Below are 25782 nucleotides of genomic sequence, written 5' to 3' on the forward strand. Positions count from 1 at the left end.
GTACAAGCTGGATTTTGAAATCTCTATCTAGAAGTCAGTCATCACAGAATTGTGCTATGAGCTCAGGAAGTACCTGTCCTCTGTTAACTATCAGTATCTTCTTCAGATGATGTGGATTGAGGGGATATTGGCAAAGTATCATCCAAAATCTGTGGCTCACTGTCAGAAAACGGTCCTAGAAACACTTTGTTACTGCTATCCAAATCCTCATCACTAAGCTCTGTAGAATGAGTGAAAAGTTAATACTGTCATGATTTGTTATGTTTCCAACAAATAGGAAGTCAGAAGTTACTTCTGTGGATATTGTAGATTGGCTGGTCATTGCAACATTTACAGCAGATAAAGAGGAAGGCTGACTCAGAGAACTGTCTTGATCCTGAAAAAATGGTGAAGATAAAACTTCATCTTGACTGCCTGACTGTTTGGCCTTCTTTTTATGGGTGGTCAGGTAAAACTTGAGAATAGTCAGTTTTGTAACATGAAACATTTGTCCAACAGTGATTTTGTCATCAATTGCCACTTCCTGATAATCTTTCAAATCTATTTCAAAATCTGCTTTGAACCCTTCTCTATTTCTTCCATTTGGAAAGAAAATGTCAACAGCCATCTGGATTATCTCACTTTTTTTTAGCATCCTTTGATACATCGACCTTCCCTGTTCCACCACTTTTTCTTGCTCTTACTTGTTTAAAAGCCTGTTGTTCTTCATCACACAGCAGCCAGCCTATTTCTATTTTTCTCTTTGACTTCAGAGCATTCTTCTTTACAGTTCTTTCAGATTGCTCTACTTTTTCCATACCACGGCCATCTTCATGAGCAGTTTTTTTTTACCCAGCTTTGATTTCAGGCGCTCAAACAGTTTTGATTTGCGACTGTTTGGGGGGCCATTTTCCTTCCTTTTACAGTATCCTAATAGGGCTATGCGGTCTCCATATGATGGCAAATAATTCTTTAGCTTTTCATCTGTCATGAGCTGGATGACGTTGGTATCAATCTAAACAAGGAGAATAAAAAATAATTTCTTTAAAACTACAAAAATGGAACTAGAATTGCATGCAAATTATTTTAATTAAATTAGATAAAATTGCTAGACACATGCTTTAAAAAACTGTAGTTTTTGAAATACTGATTTAGTAACTTCTCTCTCAGCATGGTCTCAATAGTTTCCTCAGGAATATTCCTTTGTCTCAGGAAATCACTCAGGTCATCCATTCTGTGATCATACACTGGAAGAGAAGATACACAAGACCATCATCATATGTTTCCAATAAAATGTAAAGCAAGTCATACTATAAATCAGAATTTTACCTGAAAAACTAATCATAATATAGTCATTCATAATGCCATCCGTCCACCCATCCATTTTCTAACACCCTTATCCCTAGTGGGGTTGGGAGGTGCTGGTGCCTGTCTCTAGCTAACGTTTCGGGCGAGACCGAGACCATCAAAAAATGGTCTCTAGACCGGTCTCCAGACCAAGACCGGTTTTGATTACTACAACACTGCCTACTGCAGAATTTTAATATAATAGTTGTCAGAAGCCACCTTAACTTTCTGCCCAGATAATGTATCAAGAACTCTGTTCTGCCATTAAAGAACAGAGCCAGAACTCTGATACTCTGTTCCTGTTCTTGATACATCATCTGGCTCAGATATGGAATGTGGTATGGCAGAAGCTGCCAGAACAGAGTTAAATAATTTTGTTCCTGCAGAGGGAACACATTGAAATGTACTCCAGATAATACCTGGAGTAATACTCCCTTTATGGTTGTACTTTGTGAAATCTCCGAGCTGCGTGATGAGAGAGTTGACAAACACAATGACCTCCGCGTTTACAATGACAAGTACACCAATTGTAATCAGGTACAAGGATTACAGGCTTGGTCAAGGCAGTTTAAACTCCATTCCTGTTGGGGGCAGTATTGTATCAAGACGTTTACCGACACCAGCCACAGAATGCAGAAGAGGAAGAAAAACGTCTTGGCTTCCCCCGCACCGCTGCTTCTTTCTGACATTATAAAAGCTAGCAGACAGAGTATAAGTGAGTACAGCGGCTGAGACACCACAAAAAGTGACCGTTCAGGATGAGCGGGATGCGGACTATTCTGACATCCACCGCGGCGATTGCTTCCATGGGGCTCGGATATGGACTGTGGTTTGTGATATCTCCAGGAGAACAGCGAAGGAAAGAGATGCTGAAGGTGATTTCATATAAACTCAACCTTGCCTCTCTGTTATCTGGAGTTTCTGTTTTAGCCTCAGCTTAGAGCTGGAATCCATGAGGATTTCCAGGTATTATTTACGAGAAAATTGTAATACGGGAGCACGAAGGGAGACGGAGGTAAAATACACCGCAGTGAAGTTAGCTTCAAGTTGGATATTCGATATTAGCGCTCTGGGGAGTAAGCGGCGTTTAGCTCAAGGTCGATCCGTTTTATGAACGCTAATGTCTGCCAGCCGTTCTCCACCGCTCCCCCCCAAGCTTTCGGAGGTTCACTTAGGAACCGTCAACAAATTTCCGAACTAAACACTCCTGACAAACAAATGTTAATAAATTCCTTGAATTGTGACCAACTGACACAAAAAGTGCTAAATCATGCTTTCACATGAGACACACTATAGGCTACTCTATTAAATTTTAAATAATTGTAGTATTAAATAATATAATGTTTTCTTTAATAGCTTTATGTCGTGTGCCCCATTTACTCAAAACCACCATTATAATTCTTGTCTACATAGATGACGCAAACAAATTTTTATGCCATTTTAACACATTTTATTTTTTAAAAATTTCTTTTGTCAAAGTCTAATATTTTTTTTCAATAGCTTCTAAGTCATGTGACCTATTGACTCAAAATCACTTTGCAATTATTCTAATGTAAAATGTATAGATGAGGCACACTCATTCTTATTCCAATTTAATGCTTTTTAAAAAAAATTTGGCAATTTCTTTAGTCATAATTTACTATTTTTCTTCAATAACCTTTAGGTCATGTGACCTATTGACTCAAAATCACTTTGACATTATAGTACTAATCCGAGGGGATGAAGCACACTCATTTTTATTTCATTTTAAGTCATTTTACATTTTTGGCAATTGTTTTAGTCAAAATTTTGTATTTTTCTAAAGTCATTTATTGTCAGAACAATGTCCGTTGTCTTACTATTTCCATTTAAATCCACATAAATTTGGCATCAATCCAAACCAAGCACAGTAGAAAACTGTTGCCTCTTCCCATTAACACGTGAACAAAAGCAATGGTTGACCTCAAATAACCACATCCCCCATCAGACACTCGGAACTGAAAAGGAAATAAACCTCCTGGTGGCGATAAACATTGAGAAGGATAAATGGCTCCTACACTGTGGTAAGAGGAGAAAACTATAAATATATCGCTGCACTTGACTTTACTGTATGACAGACCTGGGCATTGTACAGCCCAGACCACATACCCTTAGTTGACTCTGACCCTTATGACCACCGTGTAAGGTTAACTGGAAATTCCAAAATAAACATACCTTCTAATTTTACCTCATTCATGAACTAAAGCTGCACTGCTTTTATTTTGAAGTTGCTGTTTTTCTTATTCATGCAATACGTGCAGGTGATTGAACGTTATCAGAAGACTACTTTAGCCGTCAAAATGTCAGCTCGTTCTAAAAAAAGAAAGGTGGATTCCGAATGTAGAATTTTCATCAAAAAATGGATGGCTAAGTATTTATTTACACTGAAGTTGTAGGTAAAGCTGTGTGTTTAGTTTGTGGGGAGCAGATCGCTATGTTTAAGGAATACAATCTGAATCGGCATTCCCAGATGAAACATGGGGAGAAATATGAAAACTTGACTGACGTTGAAAAAGCACAAAAATTGGAAGCTTTGTTAGCTAAACTGCGAACCGAGCAAGGCTTTTTCACCAAGCTCCAGAAATGCAGCAACCAAGACCCGCTTTGTGATATCCCACAAAATAGCCAAAAGCAGCAAGCCATTCTCGGAGGGGAGGTTTGTGAAAGAGTGCTTGGTAGACTCTACAGTGCTAATATGCCCTGAAAAAAAAGCCGCATCAATCAGATGGCTCAGCCTGGGTAAAATGCTAAAAGGAGTCTGGGACCTGAAAGCACAGATTCGAGAATTTTGTGAGACGAAAGGAAAAGACATCCCAGAGCTTTTAGATGAGGATTGGATGGAAGATTTTGCATTTGCTGTTGAAGTGACTGCCCTGATGAGCGAACTGGACACCAAGCTGCATGGTAATGGCCTCTTTGTACACGAAATGCACAGCCTGGTGAAGGCTTTCATTAGAAAGATAGTTTCTTTCAAGACAATTGCAGAGCAACACTCTCACTCAGATGCAAACCCTGAAAAAAGTCACACCGTCAGCTGATTACTTATTCAGGTACTCAGCCATGCTAGGAGCATTGCATGATGAGTTTTCAAGGCTCTTTAAGGATCTCAGAACAATGGAGGGTGAAATGCACATGATTTCCTCTCTCTTTACATCTGGTGATGTCCAGCTGGAACTCATTAAACTGCAGTCTGATGCAGTACTGGCCAAGAACTTTAAGACAGGATTTCTGCTGGATTTCTACTCTTCTCTCAAAGAGGAGAGCTTTCACTAACATTAGGTAACATGCTCAGAAGATATTTGTTCTCTTTGCCTCTACCTACATTTGCAAACAAACATTTTCAGAGATGTTAATTTACAAAATCCAGATATAGATCGTCTCTCACTGATGATCATCTGTCAGCTGTGCTTCGCATCTCCACTTCAGACGTTCAACCTGACTTTGCTGCAGTCGTTAAAACCCAGGAGAGAATAGATTTCTCTCACTGAACAAGGAAAAAGAACACACCAAATGAAGGGATTAGACCACAAATGTAGGCATATAAAGGCACCAGGTAGCAGTGATCTGGTACACTTTATCTGGAAACCTTTCTCTCACAATCACAGTTCAGTGACAGTACAATGTGTTGTTTTTTGCTTAATGTTTGGATCACAAAGACAATATTGAGATGTTTTTAAAATGTTCAGAACCTTTACATAACTTTCTAATAGTATATGAAACTCAAATGTGTTTGGGAGTGAATGTGATGGAAAATGTTCACTAATGAGTCACAAATCGAAGAAATGTTAATGTTTTGTCTATCATTGTTTTGAAAAATTTGTGTGAATAAATTACATTTTTGGAAGGCAACCTCACTTTTTCATTGCATAAGTTTAACATATATTAGTCTTGCCCACTTGTCAAAACAATGCTATTTACTTCTTTTTGATATAAAGAAATACAATAAATATTATGCAGAATTTAGTTCAGCCTTTTGGCCTGGCCCTTCACAATATTTTCTGTTTCTTATGAAAAAATAATTTCCTGCCGCTGCTGTATAACTAGCTCGCTGTTACTCTCTTATTCTGCAGTTGTGGAGTCACAATGTCTGGGATCATGATCGCCCCCTGCCTTGAGGCAGGAGAACTGCCTGCCTCACCTCCAATCTGTTCTGTACCGTTTCTGATCGCTCCTCTGCACACAAAACTTGTTACACACACAGTTGGTGACAAAACACGGTACATTTTATAAATAAGCTAAATTATGGAAAATCAGTTCATACATTAAATGTTTTTTAACCATTTTATTGGTGAAATACAGACAGGAGGAGCATGCTCCCATAGAATGGCAGCCAGTGTAGTTAGTGAGAGGTTGATCAATCTCAGGTGGGGCTCAACAAGCTGCTGCCTCACCAGCTTCGCTTCTGAGCATTTGAATGGGAAAATAGGAAAATTCAGAGATTTTGAAGAAAAAACTAATAAGATTTGGTTAAGCTAAATGAAAAATAAATACTTTACAGCACAAACCACAGGGTGAAAATAGCAATATCAATTATTTTATTATTATATATTATTTGTCCATGATGACAGGTGAGGCTCTGACTCACCTGCCTTTCTTGACCGCATGTCACTGAACCATATACATAGAAAAAAATCGGCCATGTACTATTTTTGCCCGTCAAATTATAATCATATTAACATAGGCTTTTTAGTCGCATTTTTATGCGGTTTAGTTCGCATTCACATAATGGAGCTGTGAATTCAGATCCCATCACATGTAAAGCAGATGAACGCATCTAACTTTTTCTCCGTAGTGTGACCTCAATACTTATAATAAATTAAATTAAATGACTCGACTTAAATTACAAGCACTTGACCTCCTGGGGTCTGAATGCACAATGCCTCACAAGTTCCTCCTGGTCCACAATTACAGAGACATTTGCGCTAGTTCATCAGTCAGTTGGTTTGGTGCGTGCGCTTTTGTGAAGATTTTTTAAATTATTTTTTTGTGTGATATCGCTTCCTCAAAACGGACAGATTGATTGATCCGCCGTGCTCCTCCAGAGCGCCCTCTCCTTCTGGGCGCAGGAGGAGATCTCTTCCGTGCTCTGGTGGCGTAGAGGTTAGCGCGCCCCACTTTTGGAGGCCTTCAGTCCTCGACGCGGCCGTCGCGGGTTTGATTCCCGGACCCGACGACATTTGCCGCATGTCTTCCCCCCTCTCCTTCCCCCTTTCCTGTCAGCCTACTGTGATAAAAGGGACACTAGACCCCACAAAAAGGACTGTAACTGTTAAACAGACCAAAGGAGAGAAGGTTACTGGTAATGAAATAAGCAGATCTGCTGCTATTTTACCAAATAAGCCCTGCTACTTCTCATTAACTTCTGTAACAACTTGGCTGCAGACTGCTTTAAAGATCAAAAAAAGCACAGAGGGGTTAACTACATCATTTTTTGATGTTGGCACCTCTGAAATGTAGAATTGTAAGACAGATATCAAGGGAAGTAAAACTCAGTGGCTGCTAGTAGACCCCTCCAGACATACAGGGGCGTCTGTAAATGGTTGAATTGTAATAGGTCATAGATCTAAAACTGTAGCAGTCATCTATTGAGAATGTCAATTTTATTTAATGTATTCAGCAAAACTTAATTTTAGGTGTTGGAAAAAGATTAACTTTGACAAACGAGCCATTTCTTTTCAGAAAAAAAAAAGTGTTACAGTATGACATGTCAGCTCTGCTATGGATACCATGAAGAATGTTTAAAAAAATTCTAACAGACTAAATTATTTTTATCTCGTTGCATAAACTGTTTTAATACCGTAATCCTTTAGCCAGGCGTGTCAAACTCCAGTCCTGTAGGGCCGGTGTCCTGCAACATTTAGATGTGCCTCTGCTGCACCACACCTGTATAAAATAATTAGGTCATTAAGGCTCTGGAGAACTTATCAACACAAGAAGGAGGAAATTAAGCCATTTCATTCCAGTGTTTTGTACCTGTGGCACATCTAAAAACTGCAGGACAGCAGCCCTCAAGGACTGGAGTTTGACTCCTGTGCTTTAGATTGAGATATTTCACTAAAATATGTAAAGGGAATGAAAAATGTAACAGAATTGTCTGTGTAGGAGCACACATCCTGCAATAAAGCTCATTAACATTTTTTGTTCTTTTAGGTATAAAGAAAACCTGGATGCATGCACCTCTGGACAAAAACAGAGGTAGAAAACAAATATTAGCCTTGCTTTTTTTATTCTTCTACCCTCGTGGTTTTTTTTTGTGGGCTCTAGTGTCCCTTATTTGAAAATAGGCTGACAAGAAAGGGGGAAAGAGAGAGGGGAAGACATGCAGTAAATGTCGACGGGTCCAGGAATCGAACCTGCGACGGCCCCGTCGAGAACTCCAAACATGGGTCGTGCTATCCCCTCCGCCACCACAGCACACCAGCTTTTCTCTTTTATATGGGAAAAAAACCCCAGATGTAGTGGCTACTTGTTTGCTTTGTTTAAATCCACTATATTGATCAATTAGCTTCAGCTTTCTTTGTTAGTATAGGTTAGCTTAGTTCTTCTTAGTTGACGCGTTTGTGTTCAGTAATCCCATCCCTTCCTCGCACAAGCTGAAGCCCATCTTGATTTCGGCAGACACCGCATCATCCTGTTTGGTGAAGAAGTGCCCTACTACCAACCTGAATCTAACATGATGTCGCATGCAGTGAAAATATCCAGAATTGTGGTGGTGGAACCAGGAGAGGAGTATGTTGTGAGGGACAGCGTGCATCTAAGTGGGACAGCCTGCAGTGACATGATACTTAGCCCTACTAAAGGTTTTGTTGAGAAGCACAAAGTAATCCTTCCTAGAGTCTTAGTTCATCCCCAGACGTCCAAAACGGTCCCCCTTCGCCTCTTTAATCCTGGCAATAAGGCTGTGACCATTAAAGAAGGATCCCTGGCTGGTCTCCTCCAGCCAGCTGAGGCCCTGCAGCCTCCCTGTGCCCCACCGGCCACAGACTCGCCAGTCAGCTTTCCGATGGTTCCTCTGCACCTGGAGGAGCTCTATGCTCAGAGCTCTAAAAACCTCAATGATGGGGAATGCCTCCAACTTAAACGTTTGCTTTCTAGGTGTTTTACAGACTCCAACAAGCTAACCTGAAACTAAAACCTGCCAACTGTTGCCTTTTCCGCCAGGAGGTGGGCTACCTAGGTCACATAGTGTCTGAACATGGTGTAGCTACGGACCCCAGCAAGGTCCAGAAGGTCCAAATGTGGCCCACACCATCATCCATTCAGGAGGTCCGACGCTTCATCGGTTTGGCCTCATACTATCGCCGATTTGTGAAAGACTTTGCATCCATTGCTGAACCCCTTCACAACCTAACTAAGAAAAATGCTCGTTTCCAGTGGCATGCTGAGCACCAGGCTGCTTTCGACGAGTTAAAGAGTCTCCTCATCTCAGCCCCCATTCTTGGCTATCCCCTGGACTGCGGTGAAATTGTACTCGACACTGATGCAAGTGACACCGGCATCGGTGCTGTACTATCGCAAATGCAGGAGAGTGTGGAACGAGTGTTGGCTTATGGCAGTCGCAAGTTGGCAAAGTGTGAACAGAACTACTGCACAACAAGACGTGAACTCCTGGCTATAGTGGATTTCACATCCCATTTTCGTCAGTATCTCCTTGGCCGGCCGTTTAAGGTGCGTACGGACCACAGCAGTCTGCGCTGGCTGACAAAAATGAGAGAGCCAGAAGGACAGTTAGCTTTATGGCTTGAGAAACTGGCTGAATACAACTTTGAGATTATCCAACATCCGGGTCGACAGCACACTAATGCCGACAGCCTCTCCAGGAGACCCTGCTGCCAGTCCTGCTCGTGTAAAGTACAGGACCTCTCAACACCGCCCAAAACCATTAACCATTGGGCTGTACAGTGTGAGTTGAACTCTGACACCAGCTCCCTGTTGCTGAGTTCAGAGGGGGAGGAGGACCAACCTTCCACCACAGAGGTTCGTCCAGTGGGGGTAAGTCAAAACACCCTTATAACAGATACAGAAACTTTAGACCAAAACATTTCCACTGATACAGATGGAATGCAACACAATGTCAGAACTGATGGATGCACTGTGAAAATGACTGAGAAAATATATGTGGCTAAGACTCTTGACACTGCTTCTTTGTTTCATGGCTGGACCATGGGGGAGTTGAGCCAGGCCCAGGACACTGATGTGCACATTGCACTCATACGCAGTTGGATGAAGGCCAGTGATAAACGCCCCCCCGTGGTCTGTTGTCTCGCCATGCAGCCCAGCCACTAAGACATACTGGACTCAATGGAAACGACTCTACTTCAGAGATGGCATTCTGGTCCGTAGGTTCTATTGCCTTGATGACACCCAATTCTACCCACAAATTGTGCTGCCACGTAAATTACAAACTGACGTGATGAGACAGATGCATGAGGAGCCAGTGGGTGGACACTTTGGTGTAGAGCGGACCCTGACCAGATTAAGGACCCAATATTACTGGTACCACATGAGGGAGGATGTTGCCCTCTGGTGTAAAACTTGTACCAGCTGTGCATCAAGGACTTGACCCCAGAAGACACCGCAAGCTCCCATGGGAACAGTCCAGGTAGGAGCTCCTATGGAACGCATTGCACTGGACATTATGGGTCCACTAAATGAGACTGAGCGTGGAAACTGCTATGTGATTGTGATACAAGATTACTTCACAAAGTGGACTGAAGCATTTCCTATTCCAAACGAGCGAGCTGTGACCGTTGCAGGTATTGTTGCTAGTGAGTGGGTGTGCCGGTATGGAATCCCTCAAGCGCTACACAGTGACCAGGGACGTAATTTCGAGTCTGAGGTGTTTCAAGGGATGTGCAGTTTGTTTGGGATAGAAAAGACTCACACAACACCATTTAGGCCGCAGTCAGACGGTCAGGTCGAGCGTTTCAACGCCACCCTCCAAAAGATCCTGGCTACTACTGCAGCACGCTGTCATTGGGATTGGGACCTGATGATTCCTTATGCTATAATGGCGTACCGGTCAACCAAACATAGTGCTACAGGTTTCTCTCCAAACTTTATGATGTTAGGCCGAGAAGTAAGTGAACCAGTGGACCTCGTCGCAGGTTTGCCCCCTGATTCGGAACACCAGCCCATTGCTCCAAAGTACGTGCAGGAGATGTGGGAAAGGTTGGAGTTGGCCCACCAAATTGCTAGAGAGGCCATGAGGGACTCGGTCACACGTGCAAAGAGACAGTATGACAAAAACTGCTGCCACACACAGTATAAAGTTGGAGCCCCGGTGTGGTATCTCATTAAAGGAACATGTCATGTCAAAAATAAAGTCAAAAATTTCCTCCCATCATACGAAGGCCATTCTTCGTCCTAGGCCAACTGGATGACCTAGTTTATCGGATACAGAAGAACCCAAGGTCCAAGGTGAAAGTCATCCACCATGACCAACTGAAGCATTACCGCAGCCGGGAGCCTCTGGACAACGCATGGGTCCTGGACCAAAGTCAACACTGGGAACCTACCGAGGTTCCACCACCAACCTTAGAGGAGGACTCTGCGGACTGTGACCTGGATTTGCAGGGTTTGTTCTCTGATGGCACCAGTGGAGGCGCTGGCTGTTCTCTACTGCCTATCTCAACTGCAAAAGATCCCAATCTGGGTGTGTTTGTAACATCATCCCCTTCCCATGTCAACCATGAGGATGGGGGGGGGGGGGGGATTCACCTCCTCTGGGCCCACCGATTCGGCGACCTAGGCGCCGGCGTAGAGCACCAGACCGGTTCGGCACCTGGATAGTTCCAAGTAGGGCCAAGGATTCAGTTTAAGGTTACAGGAGTTAGTTAAACCTGTCCAAGAAGGCCACATGTCTGTTTTTTTTATTACTGTTCAGTTGTTCGAACTGCAAAGAAAATTTAACGGAAGAGCAAACGATTTATCTGGAAGGACATGTTTTGCTGTATGTTTTTTTTCATACCTGATGGAGTTTAGTTAGTGTCCTGCCCGGTGTTAAAGGAAGAGTTTCTAATTTAGCTTAATTTGGAAAAAGTTTGGCTCTCTCTTCCTTTCTGGTTCCCGGGTCCTCCCGGCGAGCGGCGTGTGGCAGCAAGGAACAACGATGCGTGATGACGTCAGAGTTTTAATTCCCAAAACAAGCAACGTATGAATTAACAAGAAAACTGCAGAGTTACAGAGACATACAATCTTTACCTGAGACAAAAGAATTAAAAGAAAAAGGATAGAGAAAGACAGAGAAAGAAAAGGCAAAGACATGTCTTTGGAGAAAGCTGATGCCAAAAAAGGCAGAATAGGGCAGCTATATGAATTATTATCACTGTGTTTGAACTTTTATCCTGGAGGTGTGTCTTAACTTTTTAATGTATTCTGAAAGGCGTACCTCTGTTTCGCAAACCAGGAGCTCCTCTGGACACTCAGAAAAACTTAGACCTTCCCTTAATTTCACGCCAAGATCAAAGGCCACTTTTGTCTCCGGTAGGACAAAAGAACTGCTATGTGATTGTGATACAAGATTACTTCACAAAGTGGACTGAAGCATTTCCTATTCCAAACGAGCGAGCTGTGACCGTTGCAGGTATTGTTGCTAGTGAGTGGGTGTGCCGGTATGGAATCCCTCAAGCGCTACTACAAGAAAACTACATCCTGGCCCCATGAGCTTCTAGGGCCACCTGAGCAAATAGACCCTTAACATAAGACTTCACATATACCTGTGAATTTTGGAGTTTCTCCTTCACACTGTTAAACTCAGTAATTTGGTTTAAGGAAAGATTACCTTCACAGAACCTAGTTTTTGCTCATCTGCACTCAGCATCTCCAAAGATTTGAATCCTTGCCTTATCACATAAATCCTGAACCATTTTCTAGTACTAAACAACACATTTTCATTCAAACAATTTCCATTTGATTCAGATATTGTCATAGATAGTACAATTTTCAAATACATTCAGCATTCACCATTCTAAACTTAGATAATACACTTTGGTTAAAAACTTGCTATTAAAACTTAGAAAAATGTCTTAGAAATTAAATGTTAATGATCTCAACATTCTATGTTGTATTTAGTTTAAACATTGCCAGATGTGGTTCTGGAAGACCTTTGATGTTCTGTGACCCAAACAGGCTTCTGCCCTGCAGTAGATGCTAATTTTATGGCCTCCTGTCCTCTGATAACACAGCAGGAGCCTCCTCGAGATCCCCTTTTGATCTGCATTTGGTTCCTGTTTCTGAATACTTACCGATAGAGTGGTTTAGTTTTAAATCCTTAACCCAAACCTGTTCAAAATTAAGAAATTTGTTCAAAATAAGAATGTTCATTGTAGCTTTTTTTCACATGGCGTAAGATTAACTGTATTAGCACTAAAAATAATCATTTTTCCGTAACACCGGTCGTCATGGATGTCACTGAGTAATTTCTTTCCTCCGCTGTTGCATGTAAAACTTAATTTTGCACATGAGGTACACCTTAAATGAGCTAATTATATCACTTGGATATGTGGTTTGATGCTACACCTCCCCTATATGTATGAATGATTGTCACAGTTATCTCTTGTTAGCGATAGGGATTGTGTATCGGTTTTATGCATTGTAAAGCTGGAGTGGAATTATTACTTAATTGCCATCCAGAGTGGGGGTAGTGTTGCAGAAAGTGCCTCCACTGTATGTGATGATAGCTCATGAGTGGTGTGTATGCTGAGTGTGGCAGCCGTCCTTCAGTCAAAAAGGGGGCGCTGCATGCAAAAAAAGAGAACGGGAAGGCTGAGGGAGCGTGGGAGAGACTGGATGTGTAGAGTGTGAGCGTAGCTGACGACCGGAGTAGCGGTTAAGGGAAAAGTCTGTGCAGTTTCTACTGTTAGCTGGGGCTATTAAAGGTTAACTCCAGCCACCTTCGTGCCACCGTGTGGTTCATGTCCAAGGCGTATGAAGGCGTTAACCCTGAAGTAGATTTCACTTCGGCCCTGGAGAAAGAACTCCCCTGTTTCTCCCGCAAGGGCGTAGGTTTGGTCTAAGTTTTGGTGGGGACCTTACAACTTGCTGATCAACACCCCCCCAAACCCCCCCTGACCATTTTTGACCAGTGGGGGCACCACATTGGCTTAATAACCCCCTCCCCCCAACCATAACCATAACTTGATCATACATCTTGTGTATACAACCAGATACAGTCATACTCAGCAGATCAGTTCAAGAACACTTTACTTTTTCCTTTTCAAAATTCAGCAAACATTACAAGCAAGATAAAAAGAAATATCCTCTGGATCTATATGATTATACAACAAACACAATTGCAGATAAGAACAAAAAAGATTTATAAAATAACAAATAAATCAAAAATAAAATAATATATTGCACTAACAAAAAAATAAACATGAATAAAATTCTCTATTATTGCAATGTTTGTTGCATGCTCATGTGTGTCTGCCTTTGTCAACTGGCAAAAAGTGTTATTTAAATGCACCAAACACATGCTTCCGTCTGTCATTTACAGACACAAACTGCTGCCCAATTTCCTTGATATCAATGAGGTCCAGTGCTGTTTGATGCACATGGCATACACTGATGTTGTTAAGGCGCTGCTGGGTCATTGTCGACCTCAACCAGTTTTTCAGCCTTTTCAAAGCACTGAAGCTTCTTTCAGCTTCCACTGAGGCCACAGGGATCACCAATAACAACCTAACAAGCGTCTCCACCTGATAGAATAGGCCACAAACTTCCCTGGCCATCCCTCTCAGTATCTCTGCTGCTTCTGCACTTGATTTTAGTGGATGTTTGTTAAGGAACATGGAAAGTTGAATCCCCAGATTCTCCCTGTTAATCTCTGGGTACTCCCCAATAGTGTCATTAACCTTACCGGTGAGGAGCACATCCTCAACCTGTTTGAATTTCTCCAGATCAGGTTGGTTGAATCTCTCTTTGAACTGCATATCAAAACAGTCCAAGACCTTGAAAAACTCACACCTGTAGAATTCCTCTGCTGTCTTTGGCTGATGATGACTAGCCTGACCAGTATATCTCCTGGGGGGTTTCCTTTGGTGAGGAATTTCAATGGCTTCAATCCCAAAAGTATCCACCATCTGCACTGACTTCTCAAACAATTCTGCAAACTTTGCATCAGTCCTTTTCTCCTGAATAGCTGATCTTACATATTGAACTGCAGTCTGCATGCCAGCAATGGTTTGGGAACAATTCTGCAGGGATTTGTTCAAACACTCAAGCTCTCCGAGCACCTCTGTGGCTAGCTTGAGGCCTAAAATGGTCTTCCCTTTTTGGAATCGCTCCAATAGACCATTTGCCCTAGTGCTTGTGTCGGAACCGAGTGAGGCCATTTCCTCCAGACTGTTTAGGATAGCCTCATATTCATTGAGGACTACCTGCACAGCTTGCCCACGGACAGTCCATCTTGTGGGACAGAGTGGTTTAACTGTCCTGGTGGGCCCCTCTGGAACAGTATGCTGTGCCAGAATGCCTTTAAATTTGCCAGATTGGTTGCTCAGTGTTCTAGGTTCATGGACCCACTGAAGTGCGTCACACAGTAAGGGTGAAGAATTGCATGCACATTGGGTAATTAAGTTGACACAATGTGCGCCACAATGTACATACAATGCCAGGGGCTGCTCCTTTTTGAGCACTGCCTGGGCGCCAGAAAAACGGCCTGCCATATTTGCTGCCCCGTCATACGTCTGTCCTTGCACACCTGAGATAGGCAGGTTCAGTCTGAGAAGCATGTCCAGAGCTAGTTGTGCCATCTGTTCACCAGTTGTAGATGGTGTATCAAACAAGCCGATAAATGCTTCCACTGGCACCAGGTCTTGATCAACATACCTCAGGCATATAGAGACCTGCTCTTTGGCCTGGATGTCATGGGTTCCATCCATAATGATAGAAATTTGGACAACAGGGAGGGACCTAATCATTGCAGCAATTCCTCTCACAATTGTGTGGCCAAACAAAGTCAAGTATTCATTTTGGCACTGGGGACCTACATAATCATGGCAGCGAGTCAGCCAGGAAGTTAGCACTGGGTCATCCTTTGCCTTTAACTTCACAAGGTGGAACAAGTTACCCTCATTTGAAGCGTGCCCTCTCATTGCAATTCCCTGCCTAGCCAGATACCTCACACACTCCATAATTTCCACAAGACAGTGCCTGGCATCCTGCTGTGTTTTGGCTAAAGCACTGGCCAGCTGTATATGGACTGGAGTTTGCTCCATTGCATTCACAGTGACGGCATGATGGTGTGCCCTCGAATTTTGATGGCGAGTAAAGCTCTCAAAAGCCTTTTTCCAATTGCCAAAACCATTTAGGCAAAATGCAGGATCATGTTTCTTTTCTAAGGAGGTCGTTTTGATGGTAAAGGCTTTGACACACTCAAAACAAAGAACTTTTTGCATCATGGGGCTATAATGCAGCCATGGGAAGAGGCTAAACCATTTGGCCTGAAACAGCAACCTTCTATTGGGCAGCTGCTGTGCTGCAATGAATTTTACATCAGGCTGGTATGGCGCACTCCCCATGTCCAGGGCACTGCTGCCTTGACTTCCCTGGTCACTGCCACTCACACTAACTGCCTCCTATAGAGCAAACAAAGCATAACCTGGTTTGTATTCACAATAGCTTAACTTAAGACTAACACATCAAATGCCATATTTACTGAGATAATTTCACAGTATATTACATATCTGAGAACTAACACCTCACCTGGAGCCCTGAAGCTCCAGCCACCTCTCCATCGCTCTGCTCTGCCCCTTGCTCTGCTGTCTGAGCATCCTATGTGAAAAAATATTATATAATTAACAGACCTATTCTACCTCACATTCAGTGCTGACCTTACTAAACACCGGACTTTACAACAAATGCGTTGCGTGATAGATATCTAACTTATGGGTCCACTCACTGTACTTACAGCCGAGGTAGCGAAATAATTTCTAATGTCTGTCGTCCTTTTCCTTTTGGGAGGCGACATGGTCTCGGAGACTCAAACTCAGAAGGAGACGCGTTCACTTTCAGCACCGTGGACCAAGCTTCCGTTCCGCGTGTAGCCAGCTGGCCGCCGCCTGCTGCAGCCAATCAAAGAACGTAGATCCACGTTCTTTAAGCCAATAGCGGCATGGGTCGTCATAGTTCATAACAGCGAATTTTAAAATGAATGCTACCACTGCATAGAATATTGAAATATTAAACTAATGTATATTTTTGTTTATTTTGTTTTTGTTAAAAAAGACACGTTTTTTTTTATTTTTTTTTATTTTTTTATTAATATGGCAAAAATTGGTCGGGACTATTTTATATCCCTTGAATATTGGTCGGGACATGTCATGACCGTCCATACCCAAACCTACGCCCATGGTCTCCCGACCACGGTCAGAAGACTGAGCAGGAACGGTTAACACTATGAACAAAAGGCTGATTTATCACTTATCCTTTAAATTCTTATTTTACATAAAGAGAAGAAAGAAAAATAAAGTGACATACTGGATCACTATGTGAAATTTAAACAGGGCAATCTTTCCCTCTTGTAAAATTGGCTATTTTAATAGTTTTGAAAGCAGTAAATCAATTTCTGTGTCTGGTGGCTTACAAATGGTGCATTTGTATGCCACCAGACTTAAAGATGTAGTGTTCTCACCAAGCCACCTTTCTTCGGTTCTTCATTTATTTTTCATTTTGTTCTTTCACCAACGTTCAGTTATCAAAGAGTGGGGGTAACCTGACTTATGATGCTTGTTTTCCTACCTGGACAGCCAGTCAGTGGATTTAACTGTTTGCATATTTGCAGTTTGCAGGACATTATTTAAACTTAAGCCTTGAAGTTTTTAGTCAATCTAGGGAGTTTATTCTTCACATTTTAGACCAGCCACTAATTAAATCACAGTTCTGTGTTTGAATGATTGACTTGTCTATGCATTGTTACGGAAAAATTATTATTTTTAGTGCTAATACAGTTAATCTTACGCCATGTGAAAAAAAGCTATAATGAACATTCTTATTTTGAACAAATTTCTTAATTTTGAACAGGTTTGGGTTAAGGATTTAAAACTAAACTACTCTATCGGTAAGTATTCAGAAACAGGAACCAAATGCAGATCAAAAGGGGATCTCGAGGAGGCTCCTGCTGTGTTATCAGGGCCCAGGAAGCCATAAAATTAGATTGCCGGCAGGACAGAACCCTGTATGGTTCACAGAACATCAAAGGTCTTCCAGAACCAACATCAGGCATGGTTTAAACTAAATACAACATAGAATATTGAAATCATTAACATTTAATTTCTAAGACATTTTTCTAAGTATTAATAGCAGGTTTTTAACCAAAGTGTATTATCTAAGTTTAGAACTACTAATCTAGTGAATCATGAATGTATTTGAAAATTGTACTATCCGTGATAATATCAGAATCAAATGGAAATTGTTTGAATGTTATGTTTCATAGGTTAAGAAAAGCAATTTTGTATTGTTGATTTTATGTGACAAGGCAAAGATTCAAATCTTTTGAGATGCTGAGTGCAGATGAGCAAAAACTGGGTTTTGTGAAGGTAATCTTTCCTTAAACCAAATTACTGTTTAACTTTGTGAAGGAGACACTCAAAAATTCACAGGTATATGTGAAGTCTTATGTTAAGGGTCTATTTGCTCAGGTGGCCGTAGAGGCCCATGGGGCCAGGATACAGCTTCTTGCTCTTTTGTCCTATCGGAGACAAAAGTGGCCTTTGATCTTGGCGTGAAATTAAGGGGAGGTCTAAGTTTTTCTGAGTGTCCAGGGGAGCGCCTGGTTGGTTAAAACAGAGGTACGCCTATCGGAATACATTAAAAAGTTAAGACACACCTCCAGAATAAAAGTCCGTGCTCAGTAATAATAATTCAGATAGCTGCCCTATTCTGCCTTTTTTGGCATCAGCTTTCTCCAAAGACATGTCTTTGCCTTTTCTTTCTCTGTCTTTCTCTATCCTTTTTCTTTTAATTCTTTTGTCTCAGGTAAAGATTGTATGTCTCTGTAACTCTGCAGTTTTCTTGTTAATTCATACGTTGCTTGCCTTGAGATTAAACTCTGTGACGTCATCACGCATCGTATTTCCTTGCTGCCGCTCGCCGGGAGGACCCGGGAACCAGAAAGGAAGAGAGAGCCAAACTTTTTCCAAATTAAGCTAAATTAGAAACTCTTCCTTTAACAGCATGCACACTGTATGTACAGACCTGTTACATACAGGTATTCGGTATTCTTTCACAATTAAAACTATGTATCAAGCATAATCAAAATGTGAGTGCAATTAGTGACATTTGTGAAAAGTCCTAAATTTTCTCCTGATGGTCAAAAATCACACAATCTTCCCTCCCTTTGAGGAAGGAATCTTAGGCAGATACAAGCCTGCCAAATAGGGCTCTTTATTGCCTAATAAAGATGAGAACTGTCAGTTTATAATTAAAACACACTAAATCTCATCTGTTTAATGACTGTCTCCTACACGCATTTATGAAGTGAAATAATCTCTGACTATTTGTAAGGGTTTTCAAGTTCTTGTTTAAAATGTTAGATTGGAGTTTTCTATCAGTGAACATGAGTCTTCTGTACAAAGGTCTGTAATTTAAAGGTTTTTGTGCTTCCAGATTGTTTTTTTTCCTTACATTTTACATTAGCAAATATTTCATTGAAGACAAAGGTTTTTGTTCTGTTTCTTATAATAGTATGTTTTTAGGTTTTATTTGTTTGTTTTCAAATTAAATGAACTCAATTTATCATGAATTACCTTGGTTCTTTTTTTGTCCATCACCCACCAGAACCTCCCTGAATCAAATCCAGTGAGGATGGAAGAGACGAGGCAGAGAAATGCCATGCTGATGCAAGTTTTAAAGGACGCTGCTGAAACCAGCGACAACCTGGCAAGAGGATTAGGACCTGGAAAGTAGACACGCACCTCTATTTGTTGCTGGTTGTTTAACACTCCTTACATGAGGAGGCACAAATGAATCATAAACATGGACACTGTTGGAGTGCATAGAAGCCGTTGTCTTCAATTCTGCAATGTGCAATTCTGTACATTACACTGAACTGTTCGATTAAAGCTCTTTCAACTAAAGAGTTTCTCATTCATTTTTATTACTGATAGCTTTTCCATTTTAAATGACCAGTCGTGTTTGTATTATTCTTGATTTAGATGCCATATTATGTTCCTGTTTATCAATCTGAGTTGCATATGCAGGAAACTACCACTCAATGTTGATGTGTCCAAAGCAAAAGAATATTTTTGGTTTTACTTCTGAGATTGTATTATTGGTGACTTGTAAAACTCATTGCAGGTCTATTTATTTTCAGTCTTCCCTCTTTGGAGCTGTGAAGAGTTGGAAGCATATTCTTGTAGATAGTGGGTGGGCAATCCATCTACTCCCCAGTACTACATCTTGCAATACACTGATTAAAAAAAAATCTTCACAATCTTTGATTTCTCTAAATTCCTACGCTGTTGGGTATTATTTAAAAATGCCCTTTTACAGAATTACGTTGCCAATGTAACCCGGGTGTAAATTTTGACTCCCATTTCCCCCATTTTAAATCTCGCGATACCGCTAATATAATACCAGCGATTCTCGCGAGATTGTCCATAGCCAATCGCTGTTGGGGTCTGTATCACATGTACCATCACCGCCCATTCGGCTAGGTATATTAGTTGGAGCAGGGAAGAGTGAGATTAGGATGCGCTGGGAGGAGCAGAGCTGCAGGAGCCGACTACATGTACCCAGAAGGAGGTGGGGAAAAAAAAGCCCATTGTGTGGGTGGAAACAGTCCACTGTAAAACTGTGGAATCGAAGGATGGCGAGCTAGAACGTCTGGAATGAAAGACTGCACTTTGTGCTGGAGGACCTCTGCTTCTCCTGCCTGGTGGTAGGAGGCTCCTGCAGCAAACGAACAATTTTAAATTCCATTTTGATCTGACTTTTTGTCAGTACGGACCTGCACCAAGCACGTCAACAACGGTTGATTGGGACCTCTAACCAAACCCAGCTGGGGTAGATGAACTAAAGGGTGGAGGTTCATGTGGAACTGTGGAACTAATGATTGTTGTTGTCTTTGGTTATTATTTTGTTTTCCCCTTTTCTTTTTGTGCATTTCTTTTTTTATGGCCAATTGGATCTTGTAAATATGTATAAATTTCCATAATATAAATTCAAGACACCTGCAAACTGCAAAATTTCTACTGTCTGCTCCTTCATGAGTCGCACCTATTCTCAGAATTTCTAAAACTAACTCATTGATCTTGGTGGTTACTATCCATTTACATTTATTGAGAAAAATAATATATTACCTTTCATTAATATGCTACACCAAGTTATGTCTACATGTGAAAGTTGGTCTTTCTGAAGTGTGGTTTCACAGTGGCTTTCCATTTGCTGGTTTACAGATAGAGCCAGATACAAAATAAACAACTTGTAAGTCTCAGTATTTTATTGTCACCTTCCTAATGTGTATCAGATTTTGGACCACATATGGAAGTGACACAAATCACTTTTTTTGGGAGGGCGAAAAGATTGCAATTTAGCTGTTTAGACAGCGATTAAAAGGTCGGCTTTGGATCTGATTTAACTGTGGTGTGAACTCAGTCTAAGTTGTCTTTTTCATCGCAATGTGAAAACAGGGAGAAGCTTTTTGGAACAGCGTTCCCTATGGACTGAGGTCCGGCTTGACGGAAGTAGATCCTAAACTCAATCATGGTCACCTGGTCTTGACAAGGAGCTGGTACAAAAATCAAACTTTTGTCATGTTGTTGCTAATTAACTTTGGTGTTTTGAGGATTTAACCTCAATGTTAAATTAGCATCTTTAAACATTTTGAATAATTCTTGATTTATCTGAACCCAAAGAAGCCCATAGCAGTTGATCTGCATTGAGTAAGTAAAAATTTTGAATTTATGATAAACAACTTTGTTCTACATAGCAATACAAATATTCAGAACAGTGCCATTTATGTTAAATATTTTAATAATGGTGCTGCTACAAATGAAGTACATAAAAATGTCAGCTCGCAGTTCTCCTTTAAGAAGCAAAACTATCTTAAAACTGGTTCCATGTAACCGCTCAGGTCATATTAGTTGGAAATTAAAATTTATTTCATGATCTGAAATTAAATATGAAATCTGTAACAAATGATGAAAGCCATTTCACAGCTCTGTAAATCCTACCGTCAGTCCAGTTTTCGACACTCCGTAGGCTGTTTCCGGCCAGCCATCTTGCTTGTGTTCCCCCGTTTTGGCCGCGTCAACGAATCGCCGCATCTGTACTGCTTGCTCGTCCTCTGTGATGTCGTCGCTACGGAAACGCTGCTGGAGCTCCAGGCTGCACTTGTTTAGGGTACGGTGACCAACAAAGCTTGACACGTTCACCACCTGTCCTAAAAACGAATGCAGAGATGACTTACAGGTTACCAACAAGTTCTGTATCGTTTCCAAACTACTACAACAGATCAAAATAGATTTGTTCTCTCCATTAACTACAGTTAAAATGCTTAGTAGGGAGGCAGTAAGTAGAGGTGCACCGATAAATCAGTTCTGATTTCCTTAATTTTACGGGGTTGGCTGATATTTACATGTCATCCGCAAATGTCTGAAAATCAGTCACTATATTTAACGACTTTACTGATAAAAAGAAATAATAATAATTGGTATTCGCCAAAATCATAATTTGCAGAAAGTCTGCAGGTCAGGTTTTTAATGATTGCTGATCGGCCAGAAAATTTCTACGACCTCCACCCAAGGAAGTAAAGTCCTTAGATGCTGAGCTAAAGATAATTTGGCTCATTTGAACCTGAGCTGAACCTTTAATGAGTTCCAGTGAAGGAGGAGCCTTGTGTCTCACTTCTTCAGATGCAGCTGTGTGTTCGTGCCACCTGGTTTGACGAGCGGCAGGAAGTGAGTCCAGAAGTCTCTGGCAGCAAAGAAGTTTGCCTGTAGGGTCACTTCTGCCTGGTCAGCCACCGGAGTCGTGTCTGCAACTAAAGATAGTTTATAAGATCTAAAAGTCAGCCCCTCATTACACAGTGACTTAAAATAATATTCATGCCCTTGGATTTTTCACATTTTTTACTGTTTTCATACAAAATCCGATGCATTTTATTGTAATTTTATGTCACAGATCAACATAAAGGAGTGCATTTAAGGATGTACTGATCTACTTTTTTTCCTTCCGACATGATATCTGAGGTTTTAGTATCGGCCAGTACCGGTCCAATACAGTAAAACAGCTGAATCGACTTAAAACATTTCTTACCAAAGTAAAGTAAAATATCTGCAAAACTCTTTCAAAACCCTGGAGAGGGAATCCAAACTTAAGATTGAAAGGACGATAGAAGAAAAAAGGCAAGTGACGTCAGAATTCGCGGCATACAGACTAAAGACTGAAAAGAAAGAATGCGAAATGAAGAAACTTGAGATCGAATTGTCCAGGAAGGTGAACGACATCGGATTGAAAAACATTGAAATTGTGAAAGAGAAAGAGAAATCCAAACTTCTTGAGAGCACTGTAAGATCTAGAAAAGAAGTTGATGGAGGCAGAAAACGAAAACAAAAATCTAACTAAGAAACTGTCAAAAACTCCAAGGGAAGAAGCCATTGAGAAGACAAGGATTGCGTTCAAAGCCAGGCTTGATTTTGATGCCTTAGCTAAAGAAAAACAGCGAAGCAGGAGTTTACAACAATCTCTAACAAAAAAAGATCGGCAGCTCAATGAGCTCTTGGAGGAGCAGGCTAAAAGACGCTCCTCATTCTCCCATGTAAAGAGAGAGGCTGAGATTGGGAAGAAAAGTTTTGAACCTACTGCGTCAGATTGGAGACAGCTAAAAAGAGACAACGTGGCTTTAAATGCTGAAATAGCCGTACTAATGGAGAACAGACGGAAAGATCAAACTCGAATAAAAGAACTAACCGAGCAATTGTCAAAGGTCAAAAGAGAGGTGATCATTGAGAGACTTGAACAAGAGGATTTGAGGGAATCTAGAAATAATAAACAGGATGACATTGCTGTGGTGAGACCGGATGTCGAAAACAATATAAAGGCACTAACAAAAAAATAGAAAAATTACATATCTACCACCAATTGCATCAAACGTCCAGCCACCCAAACCAAAGTTATCTTTCAATCAAAGAACTTTGAGTTTGGGTGAAGGCAAGTTAATGCCAGATTTTAAAGATAATTTAACAACACAACTTAAGCCAGAGCCCCCTAGCCAAAGAACGCCTGGAAGACCTCCATTTGTAGCAGGAGGCAGGAAGATCTGGAAAATCTAAGGGGAGAAAAAAATAGCGGTCAACCTGGAGGGAGAGGAGAACGGTAAAGTTCCCTCATTAGAGGTTGAAGGCAACAGGATATCATGAGGTGCGTTTGTGAACATCGCATACAAGAGGCGTATACACCTTGGGGCTGGGCTTTAACCCATGGAGCCCAGCAGGGCACAGCCGAAGAGGAGACAGGATTCCCTAGCAGAACGTGGGACCTTGGTGATCTGATCCTGGGCTACAGATGCTCCCTGTACTTCCAGAGTCTGGTCCTCATTGCCGGCAGTAACTCGGGCTCGTTTCCAGTGAGAGCTGGACTCCGCCAAGGCTGTTTGTCACTAATTCTTTTCAATACTTTTATTTACAGAATTTTAGGCACAGCCAAGGTGTTGAGGGGATCCGATTTGGTGGCCTTCGGATCGCATCTCTGCTTTTTGCAGAAGATGTGGTCCTACTGCCTTCATCAGGTCGTGATCTACAGCTTTCACTGGAGCGATTCGCAGCCGAGTGTGAAGCGGCCGGGATGAGGATCAGTGTCTCCAAATCAGAGGCCATGGTTTCGGATTTGGAGAACATCTGGTTAGGATGCCTCCTGGACGCCTCCCTGGTGAGGTGTTTCAGGCACATCCCACCGGGAGAAGGCCAAGAGGAAGACCCAGGACACTATGGAGGTTTCTCAGCTGATCTGGGAACTCCTGGACCAAGTGGCTGTGGAGAGGAAATCTGGACCTCCTTACTTAGGCTGCTACCCCTGTGATCTGAAGTGGATGATGGATGGATGGATGGACAGTTCATATACGCCTCTTGTATTAACTAATAACGTTTAGACTTTTATTTATTCTTGCTGTTTGGCCATAGCCATAATTTTCTGTGTTAATCTAATCAACTTTAGATTAACTCATTAATTAATAACTTGCATTCCTCCCTGTCCTGGACATTGTGTTTTTTTTACGAAACACTCATTAAACTCAATACATAGGTTTTCTCCGGGTGCTCCGGTTTTTCCTACCTTCGGGAAAAAAGTGATTAGGCTAATTGGTGTCTTTTAAATTTATCTTGGTTTCTCGCTCACTAACTGTTAGAAATAGAAAGAATATGAACTTATTAACTTATGCGATCTGAAGCAAAAGAAGATGGATGGATGGATGGACGGACAGTTCCTATACACCTCTTGTATTTACTAATAACGTCCGCTTTTACACTGTAAAAAACGAATTTAGGGGGTTATCACATTAACAAAAGAATATCATGTACTTTTAACTAAACAATTTCATGTTTCAAACAAAACCATGATACAATGATGTTGGATAAACAAGAAATTCAACAACGTCATGTTTATGAAATTTAATCATGTTGAGATAACATGATTCATGATAGTCAGACTGATATAGTGCTGAAGAGGAGTGAGATCACGCGAGACAATCGTTTTTGTCTCAACTTGAATAACGTATTCAAGTTGAAATAATGTGATTCAATTTAGTCAGATTCATCCTCTGAAGAGGGTCTAGCAAGATCAGGGGATTACGAGAGATAATGAGACATAACTGTTTTGCGCCTGGGAAAACTTCGAAGAGGTTTTAGTTACACATTACGATGTAACAGTGCAATTCTTAAATGGACTGATACAGTGCTGTGGTGGTACAGGGTTTTAGCACACTGCATGTTTGGAGGCCTTAGTCCTCGATGTGGACGTCGCTGGTTCGACTCCCGGTCCTGGCGACCTTTGCCATGTCCTCACCCTGTTTGCCTACTGTCTCTAAAAAATACGAGCTACTAGCGCCGCAAAAACTCTTCAGAGAGAAAAAAAAAGTTGGTCTCAAGTAAATTGCCGTTAATCTTGGTCAAGTAAATTATTTGGTTCAAAGCCATCCATCCATCCATTTTCTTTACACCCTTCTTCCCTAAATGGGGTCCGGAGGGTTGCTGGTGCCTATCTCCAGCTGCGTCCCGGGTGAGAGGCGGGGTCACCCTGGACAGGTCGCCAGTCTGTCGCAGGGCAACACAAAGACATACAAGACAAACAACCATGCACACACACACTCACACCTAGGGAGAATTTAGAGAAACTAATTAACCTGACAGTTATGTTTTTTGGACTGTGGGAGGAAGCCGGAGAACCCGGAGAGAACCCACCATGCACAGGGAGAACATGCAAACTCCATGCAGAAAGACCCCG

The 25782-nt window shown here is 41.5% G+C and overlaps 2 protein-coding genes across 3 annotated transcripts; one reads left to right on the forward strand and one right to left on the reverse strand.

The window, feature by feature from the left end:
- The first annotated feature begins 1935 nt into the window (after positions 1–1935).
- Positions 1936–19421, forward strand: LOC122828256 (ubiquinol-cytochrome-c reductase complex assembly factor 3). Of its 2 annotated transcripts, XR_006370186.1 has the most exons (3): positions 2066–2201; positions 7495–7539; positions 19123–19258. XR_006370186.1 is itself a non-coding variant. In XM_044111662.1 (2 exons), exons 1-2 carry the CDS (start codon positions 2085–2087, stop codon positions 19249–19251), a joined length of 246 nt encoding a protein of 81 aa, XP_043967597.1. In that variant the 5' UTR covers positions 1936–2084; the 3' UTR covers positions 19252–19421. The 2 variants fall into 2 exon arrangements, 1 of the variants encoding a protein (XP_043967597.1); XM_044111662.1 differs by lacking the exon at positions 7495–7539 and having other exon boundaries at positions 1936–2201; positions 19123–19421.
- On the reverse strand, positions 12676–16451 carry LOC122828255 (zinc finger MYM-type protein 1-like). Its single transcript, XM_044111660.1, has one exon. It carries the CDS (start codon positions 15864–15866, stop codon positions 13797–13799), a length of 2070 nt encoding a protein of 689 aa, XP_043967595.1. The 5' UTR covers positions 15867–16451; the 3' UTR covers positions 12676–13796.
- Positions 19422–25782: the final 6361 nt, after the last annotated feature.

Source organism: Gambusia affinis, linkage group LG03, assembly GCF_019740435.1.
Source record: "Gambusia affinis linkage group LG03, SWU_Gaff_1.0, whole genome shotgun sequence".
In the NCBI taxonomy this organism is placed as follows: domain Eukaryota; kingdom Metazoa; phylum Chordata; class Actinopteri; order Cyprinodontiformes; family Poeciliidae; genus Gambusia; species Gambusia affinis.

What these genes read in the sequence shown, in the direction of transcription:
- LOC122828255 (XM_044111660.1), bottom strand. Translation starts at nt 15,866, where the DNA reads ATGGGGAGTGCGCCATACCAGCCTGATGTAAAATTCATTGCAGCACAG.
- LOC122828256 (XM_044111662.1), top strand. Translation starts at nt 2,085, where the DNA reads ATGAGCGGGATGCGGACTATTCTGACATCCACCGCGGCGATTGCTTCC. An exon ending in GAAGGAAAGAGATGCTGAAG is followed by an intron (nt 2,202 to 19,122) that starts GTGATTTCATAT and finishes ATCACCCACCAG; the next exon opens with AACCTCCCTGAATCAAATCC.